The following is an 8,589-nucleotide window of genomic DNA, read 5'->3' as shown; positions in this document are numbered from 1 at the left end:
GCGCATTGAGCGCCTTGCGGAGCGCAGATGCAGTATTCGCGTGCAGTGGGTGCCCGGTCACTGCGGCATCCGCGGCAACGAGCAAGCCGACGAGCTCGCCACCGCCGCACATCAGCTTCCTCCCAGCGACGAACCGCTCGCCCTGGAAGACGTGCGTGCGGTGATCTATGACCACCTCCGTCAGCAACACCCGGACCCTCGCATCGCGCGAGGAGAGCGCATTTCTCTCGTCGGCGCGCGCTCACTGTCGCGCCTCCAGCGGGCGATGATCATCCGAGTGCGCGTCGGCTGCGTGTGGCCCGGGGAAAGACGGGTGCGCCACGGACTTTGGTCGAGCGACGCGTGCGCTGACTGCGGCGCAGTGGAGACATTGGAGCACACGCTCCTTCGCTGTACCGCTTCTGCAGTGCCGCGTCGCGAGATGCTCGCGGCCTACAGGGCGCTGGGAATCATCCCGGACAGTCTCGAAGCGCTCCTGTGGCCGCGCGGCAGTGCGCGCACCCGTGACAGAACAATGGTGAGCCTCTGTGCGTTCATCGAGCAGGCGGACTTGACTCCCCGCTTGCTCTACGCCAGGTAGTGCACGCGTGACACAAACGCTCCGTGGGTGCTACCTCGGACGGTATACGCGGCCGGGCGCCCCACCCCGGCTGCTAGTGCAGTGTGCCGCACGCGCGATTAGTCCGAGACAGGACGCTACGTGCGCGCGGCTATGTACATACAGTTTACTTCTTGTGTAAGTAATTGTGCGCAGTGGCCGCTCGCGCGCACTTATTTTCGGACAATGCTTGGACATTAGCGCGCGAGCGGCGCGAACTTGATTACTTTTGTATTTTGTAAATAGTGTACAAAGCTCTCCCCTATCCTTTCTTGCTGTCGCTCCCCTCTATACTTCTCCTCACTATCCTCTCCCTTTCCCTTTCATTTCCGCCGGCTGCAGCTCGGGTGCTTAAGATATTAGATAGCAATTGCCGCGGCCGGCAACACTCTTTTGCTTCACTTTTTTTATTTATTTATTTATTTTTATTTTTTTTTAAACAAACCACTACCACCACCACCAGTTCACATGCGGAGACCGGTGCGGCGCACCGGCCAAGTTTTCGCACATGCGTCAGCCCAACAGCTAGCAGACTACGTTCTATAGGCAGGCGACTGCGCAGCTCACGAAGATCGGCCATTTTTTAATTACCTGGCGTGACGTCATTTTGACGCCAGATTCGAGTCCATATGGTGCCGTGACTTCAGTCAACTATGGCGCAACAGGACTTGCTAAGCCGCCATGTTGTGTTGACGACAGAAGCCTCTGACTGGCTGCTTTAGATGACGTTTGCTGTAGAGTTGAGGGGGACGCGCGCTGGAAAACCAAAATTTTGTCGTTTTTTTTCGCTATTCGATCAATCCGGACAATGAAACGAACCAAGGCATATACAATAGAAGGAAGGGTCAGAATTCCAAATATACACGTCGTTCAAAATTTTCCGAAAACATTTTAGCACCCCTTTAAACTGTACCTCACCCTCGCGCTGTGCATCGGAGAGCGTCGGCTTCATCAACTTCCATCTGCTCCGTCCCGCGGCACTGCCTGCTCACCGTCGTCTTCTGCGTAGCACAAATCCGTGCTTTCGCTCTGACTCGAATGCAGTAAACATTCTCAGTAGTTTTGTCGGTGCTGCTACTATAGACGCAACACCAGCAAAGCGTTCACTGTTGTAGACAATTTATGTACAACAGTCATCATCATCATCATCAGCCTGACTACACCCACTGCAGGGCAAAGGCCTCTCCCATGTCTCTCCAATTAACCCTGTCCTTTCTCAGTTGCCGCCACTCTATCCCCGCAAACTTCTTAATCTCATCCGCCCACCTAACTTTCTGCCGTCCCCTGCTACGTTTGCTTTCTCTTGGAATCCACTCCGTTACCCTTAAGGACCAGCGGTTATCTTGCCTTCGCATTACATGCCCTGCCCAAGCCCATTTCTTCCTCTTGATTTCAACTAAGATGTCATTAACCCGCGTTTGTTCCCTCACCCACTCCGCCCGCTTTCGATCTCTTAACGTTACACCTATCATTTTCCTTTCCATAGCTCGCTGCGTTGTTCTTAACTTAAGCTGAACCCTCTTTGTTAGCCTCCACGTTTCTGCCCCATAGGTGAGTACCGGTAGGATACAGCTGTTGTATACTTTTCTCTTCAGGGATATTGGTAAGCTACCATTCATGATCTGAGAGAACCTGCCATATGCGCTCCACCCCATTCTTATTCTTCTAGTTATTTCCCTCTCATGATCCGGATCTGCAGTCACTACCTGTCCTAAGTAGACATATTCTCTTACTACTTCCAGCACCTCGCTACCAATGGCGAAGTGCTGTTCCCTTGCTAGGCTGTTGAACATTACTTTAGTTTTCTGCATGTTAATTCTTAGCCCCACCGTTCTGCTCTGCCTGTCTAACTGATTGATCATGCTTTGCAGTTCTTGTCCTGAGTGGCTTAGCAAGGCAATGTCATCACCGAATCGCAAATTACTCAGGTATTCTCCATTGACTCTTATCCCCAACTGTTCCCATTCCAGACCCCGGAATACCTCCTGTAAGCAGGCAGTGAAGAGCATTGGCGAGATCGTGTCTCCCTGCCTGACACCTTTTCGTATTGGAATTTTATTGCTCACTTTATGGAGAACTATAGTAGCTGTGCAATCGTTATAAATATCTTCCAATATTTTCACATAGCACTCTTCTACACCCTGATTCCGCAATGCCTGCATGACAGCTGAGGTTTCCACCGAGTCAAATGCTTTCTCGTAATCAATGAAGGCTATATATAGGGGTTGGTTATATTCTGCGCATTTCTCTATCACCTGATTGATAGTGTGAATGTGATCTATTGTCGAGTATCCTTTACGAAAGCCTGCCTGATCATTTGGTTGACTAAAGTCCAAGGTTGTCCTGATTCCATTAGCGATTACCTTAGTAAATACCTTGTAGGCAACGGACAATAAGCTGATTGGTCTGTAATTCTTCAAGTCCTTGGCGTCTCCTTTCTTATGAATTAAGATAATGTTAGCGTTCTTCGAAGCTTCTGGTACTCTCGAGGTCACAAGGCATTGCGTGTACAGGGTGGCTAGTTTTTGTAGCTCAATCTCTCCTCCGTCCTTCAACAAATCTGCTGTTACCTGATCCTCACCAGCTACAACAGTGTACAACAGTGATGGCCTGCAAAGATCACTTCTACTTTATTTTCCAACATTTTTTTACAGTTTAATAAACACTCTTTAACATAAAACTCACAACATATTTTTTGTTTCATGTACAATATACGGTGTGGAGGCTTCATCACAAACAGCTCTGCCCCTCTCGGCACAGTTCTTATACAAATATCGACTTTGTCTGCGGTATTGTGCTGCCAGTCTTTGGACGCTCAGCATCAGTGGAACTTGTCAGTTGGCGCTGCTCAGGTGTGTAGGACCCGCTTGGCTGAAGAAGGCCTGGCGTTGCTCTTCTCCGCACAGTGCTCACACACTCTCTCCGTGGCAGGTACGCATATATATCATTCCGTGCCTATGGGACGTCCATGCGCTCACGCTTGGCCTAAACAATCTGAAAAACGCAAAGCAAACGAACACGCACACATTCAGCAAGATTTTTCAAAAGGAAGGTGTATATTTGTTGCTTTTTTACAGGTGCTACAGGGTAACGGCAGAGTGCTAACGTAACTTCAATATCCTGTTGGTTGAGCATGTCAACATCTATAACGGCCTTTGCCCTCGGAACAAGACTAGCATGCACTTCATGCACATTGCGCATGGTGCAAGCTACAATGGCATCGCTTCTCGGAAAACAAGTGTAGAATTAGCGTCTGTGGAGTGTTCGAAGATGAATATTGCGAAAGTATAGTAGAAATAAGCCCTCTGATTTGTTTTCTGAAGCCACACTGAACACTGCTTGCATTGCCAACTTGCACCGGATGTTCATAAAACTTCGTAAAAAAAGGCTGGTCGATGAAGAAGACAATCTCTTGAGGAACGAACTTTAAGGCGCGGTGGTAACCAGTAATTTTCAAAAACATGCGAATTACCTAGATAATTAACTAATTTACGAATTAATTTCGCATTTGGCACATTATGGTGGTTGTGGCCAATATGGCGAGCTCGTAGCCGCGAAAAAGACGATGCCATGTTGGTTTTTGAAACTAAAAAAGAGGCCGTTCTGCCGGGAAATATGAAACGGAGAGCAAGCTGAGCGGCAAGCTGAAACGGAGCGCATGAAGTACGCGGAAAGTTCAGTGTAGCCCTAATTCTTCTGGTGGCCTGTTACGATGTAGTGCGCCAAATTCGGACTGTATGCAATATGCACTCTCCCTTGCTTCGTCACTCTCAAAAACGACGACTGCTTTCTTGGCGATGACTATCCTATTTCGTGCTCCAAGCCATGAAGCAGAAGTAGTGCATGCCACGGTACAACAGCCAAGGCAGTTCGAACTGGGCGCCATAGATTGCCGCACTTCACCAGCGGCCGGATGTAGCATTTGTAGTGAACTTCATGTGCACCTCATGCACTAGGCGGCAATCAAGCGATATATTTTCTCTCAGGGCAGGGTCCTAGAGATGTTCGATGTCGTAACCTAAAATACCCTCGAATTAGATGTCAAATTCTTCATTTCGGACCCTTTGACCCTGCAGCGCAGCTCGGAAACAGCGTCGATTTGGAAAAAAGTGAAACAGTTTCGGTTCCTGAAATTCCCCGAGACTCCGCAGGGATTCCCTTTTGGCCGAATTCTATCCCCTAAACACCCTAAAAAAGTAAAAATTCTAGAAATGAAACATCAGTATTCGAAGAAAGAATTTTTACTTGTTTCAGAAACTGATATTCCATTGTCTTGTCGAATGTGCTCGGCGCGAAATGGTCAAGAAATTGGCGCAGCAAAACGTAACAATAAGCACCATTGAGTGGTCTGGCCAGGCTGGCCGAAACCGGCCTATGGGAGGACGGACCTCTCAAGGAATAAATAAAGGTGTTCGCAGTTCCAGGGCGTAACAGAAGAGAAAGATTACACCTCTCAGGGATAATAAAACTACAAGACCACATAGTTGAGCTGAGTACTCCTGCAGGAGCCCGTCGTGAGAGGAGCACTTTGGTGGCACAAGGGTGCTCTCCCGAGGTCTCCTGTCGACATGTTTTGAACGAAATTCTCGAAAATTTCAAATATACGACCGCGACCCTCACCTCATTCATCTGCTCAGAAATGAGCTTTGCCAGGTAGGCTAGAGGGGCGGTGACTACTAGAGAGTGAGAACTACGTCACGGCAAGAGACATATTGCCACTTGCGGGGAAGCGCTTCTTGTCGGCTGCAGATTCTTCCTTCTACAGGCATGAGTTGCATAGAAATGCAGGTTACGAACGTTTTGAAAATCAGTGGTGGAACTAGTGCCACAGGCGTACGTCTACAGAAAGAGCACTCACCCTAAAGTATGTGTCAGCTTGCGCCACTTCTTAGTCTGCCGGACACTGCCAGGGCTAAGCTCATCCATGCTGCCAACATCCAGTTAACTTCTGGCTTTACTGAAAAAAAAAAACAACAGCACGTCGTGAGCCCAAAACATAATGAACCAATTTTCTAAGGAATTGCTATTGAAGATTGCGAGAGAAAATTGAGAGCTTTTAGGATAACGGTTAATGAAAACATTAAGTAACGAATATTTGGGCAAATAACGGCATTATTTGGAGTAACACATATTTCTCAGAATGATACCTGCGCCACATACACAAAAGAAGTGGCAGTAAATTCTTAAGTCCTTACATTTGTTAAAGGGCCACTGCCCAGGGTCCGGACATTTTTGAAAAACAAGCCCACTGCATAGATGAGGCATCGAAGATAACCTCTGCAAAATACTAGAGCCATGCGCGCCCCGAAAAGCTGCGAAAATTCAAATCAAAGCCCGCTCGTTCTTTCCTTCAACAAAAACGGGCCCGGCCCACTACTCTGAACCCCGCTGACGTCATGGGGGGTTACTTTCGCTGAAGGCACTCCATTGGTGCATCGTTCTGACTGACGGGAGAAGATTGGGCGTAGCCTTGGCGTCGCGTCGTCTGCACAACGCTTTCCGCAGCGCCTCCTGTTCTGGCTCATGTCTACAAACCCGCATGAAGGAACAAAAAAAAAAAAACTGCGGAGGGAGCGTGCGGCGACAGCCTTGAACCCTTGCCATAAAAAGTAAAAAATAGTAAAACTGAGGGAGTTGGTTCGCCCCCCTCCCCCCGCCGTGATCACCTCACGAGACGCTCTGCCTACGCGCTCCCTTCTCAGATTTTTTTCTTCTATGCAAGCCCCCCAAAACAAGGTTTTAATTACTAGTGCAGCAGAGCCTTTCCCTCGCTCGCCCACTTGACCGCTCCGCACACACACCGCTTATCTTTCGTGCATCTTGCGTACGCCTTGACTCCAATGAATGACATATGCTTTGGAGCGGAGAAAAGACACAAACACACAGAACACAAACACGCATGGAGAAAAGCAAACGGGCGGTTGCCGGGTCCGCGCTTCGCCGTGTGTTTCGAACACAACCGACTTCCGCCCCTCCGCTCGTGAAACGGTGGGGAGGCCTAAAAGAAAATGAAAAGGTGGCTCGTTAACTGGGAATGACAAACAGATGTATGAAAGGATGCGCTCGCTAACAAGTCTAGGTGGTCGAGCCGATCGCGCCTCTCGATCGTTCAGTGTGCGGAGAAGATGCAAAAACCAAGAAAAGAATTCTATTGAAGGCGGGGCCATGACGTCGCCCTGTGACGCACTCCACAGACACCACGCCTCCGGCTTACACCGGAGAACGAAGGGGTGATTTTGCCTTGCTGAGCCTACTCGACGAAGAGCGGGAGAGAAAAATTTCGAGGAGGGAATGGAAGGAGAGGAGGCTCGCTCAAAGTGAGGTAGAGAATGTTTGGGACGATGGGGTGGGCAGGGGCCCTTTAATGCCATTATTTTCTGATTTGGCGCTACATGTCCACGTTTGATGTCCTTATACAAAAGTCACGATGATGAAACGCATGCAAGGGAGTCAAAAACTTCACCTGATTATAAACAGTGCTAGTGAGCACATTATCGCGGGAATGTTCTTGAAATGTAATATAAGAAAATATTTTGCAGAAACTACAGCTCTTCTCGCTTGATTAGTCGAAAAAGTAGGCATAAACTCGCATGTCAGCACGCCAGTCGATAGTATCTGTCAAGTGCTGGTGCCGTCATCGGACGTCAGGCGGGCGTCTCTTCTCTCAGCTTCACCGGAGATAAATCAACGTCATGAATGATGTGGCAGCACGACGTCCAAGAAAAGCTGTTTTGTGCTTGGGCATTAAAACGCGTCACCCCCCCCCCCCCCCCCCCCCCTTCGACCTTCTCCCAATGTGAAATGAAGCTATATTAGAAAATTTTAGAATAAGGGAACCAGACTTGGGGGCTGCTGTTCCCTCTGTGTGCGGCAGCCTTGCAGTGAGCCCCCGCAAGAGGCTTACATTAGGAGGGTCCTGTGTTGGCCTCGTCTGTAGTCACCGCGCTATATATGCTTTCTGTGTTACAACAGGGGGCCCCAGCCATATATAGATTACTTTAGCCGCTCGCAGCACCACTTCCGCCGTAAAATGAAACGCTCAATTGTAGAAAAAAGAACAATTTATTTCTATTCACTCTTTTGTTTAAATAAAAACATCTTATTGCGGGAAACTCAATACTTTTTACCCTCTTTTTTGTACGTAAACAACACCACCCTGGTTGAACATCCCGCGCTTTCAGACGTCGTGTCTGGGTGGCCAACAAACAAAGCATGCTTGTTAAGCCTAGTAGCTGTCCAAATCTCGAGGCAATCTTAAAATTTGCAGCGTTTTGTGGCCAGAATTTCGTGGTTTGGGGATCTTCAGACAAATGAAAACCCTTGTGCATCATTGATTTGCCGCGAACGCGAGACGCACTAAAGCGGCAACGAAGAATTGGTGGCGAGGCGAGAGGACCCCTCTTGGCAGGACGTCGGCCGCAATCGGCATGAGGGAGGGGGACGAAAATTTTGTTTTCTATTGTTCCCTGCTAACCAGAAGACTTCTAACCAGAAGACTGCTAATCCCCCCCCCCCCCCCCACCGACTTTACGAAAGACCTGTTCACTTTGTGCGTTGCTTATCAACCCGCCGTACCTGCGTCCGCCTATGGCAGATAATTATTTGTCGCTTAGTTACGCCATATTATGGATATAACGATCATCTTGCTGCATAATAAATCTGCGCCGGTCCCAACAACGTATGCATCATGGGTTCTAAAAAGTAAAATTCGATTAAAGAAACACAACCTGTATGTTTCGCACGTTCTCTTTCATTCTTGCATTGCGGTTGCAGTTAAATGTTTTGATTCTTAAAAGACAATATTAGAAACCACCATCACTTACCTGCGAATGAGTTCTCTTCTGTGAAGGAGAAGCTAGCCTGATGTGTGACGTTGAGGATGATAGCGGCATCATCAATCCCTTTGGGGTTCCTGGCAACAAACAGTATTTCACCGGCGTCTTCAGGGTGAACCGACCTAATTTCAAGGGATGTGGTTCTGCAAAACGGTG

General features: G+C 48.6%; 1 protein-coding gene across 1 annotated transcript in view; it reads right to left on the bottom strand.

Moving 5' to 3' along the window:
• Window positions 1–3,211: 3,211 nt before the first annotated feature.
• Window positions 3,212–8,589, bottom strand: part of LOC149339563 (kin of IRRE-like protein 2) — a 171,104-nt gene continuing 165,726 nt past the window's right edge. Inside the window, exons 10-12 of the mRNA XM_089550510.1 lie at window positions 8,422–8,555; window positions 5,457–5,555; window positions 3,212–3,592 (exon numbers count right to left, since the gene is read on the bottom strand). Of these exons, the coding sequence (XP_089406636.1) occupies window positions 5,470–5,555; window positions 8,422–8,555 (220 nt within the window). The 3' untranslated portion in view covers window positions 3,212–3,592; window positions 5,457–5,469. The remainder of the gene's footprint in view (window positions 3,593–5,456; window positions 5,556–8,421; window positions 8,556–8,589) is intronic.

The sequence above is a fragment of the Amblyomma mixtum genome, chromosome 6, assembly GCF_055824585.1.
Source record: "Amblyomma mixtum isolate Tamu chromosome 6, ASM5582458v1, whole genome shotgun sequence".
Classification (NCBI taxonomy): Eukaryota; Metazoa; Arthropoda; class Arachnida; order Ixodida; family Ixodidae; genus Amblyomma; species Amblyomma mixtum.
Note: the sequence above shows the minus strand (reverse complement) of the source record. Positions and strands in the feature narration are given on the sequence as shown.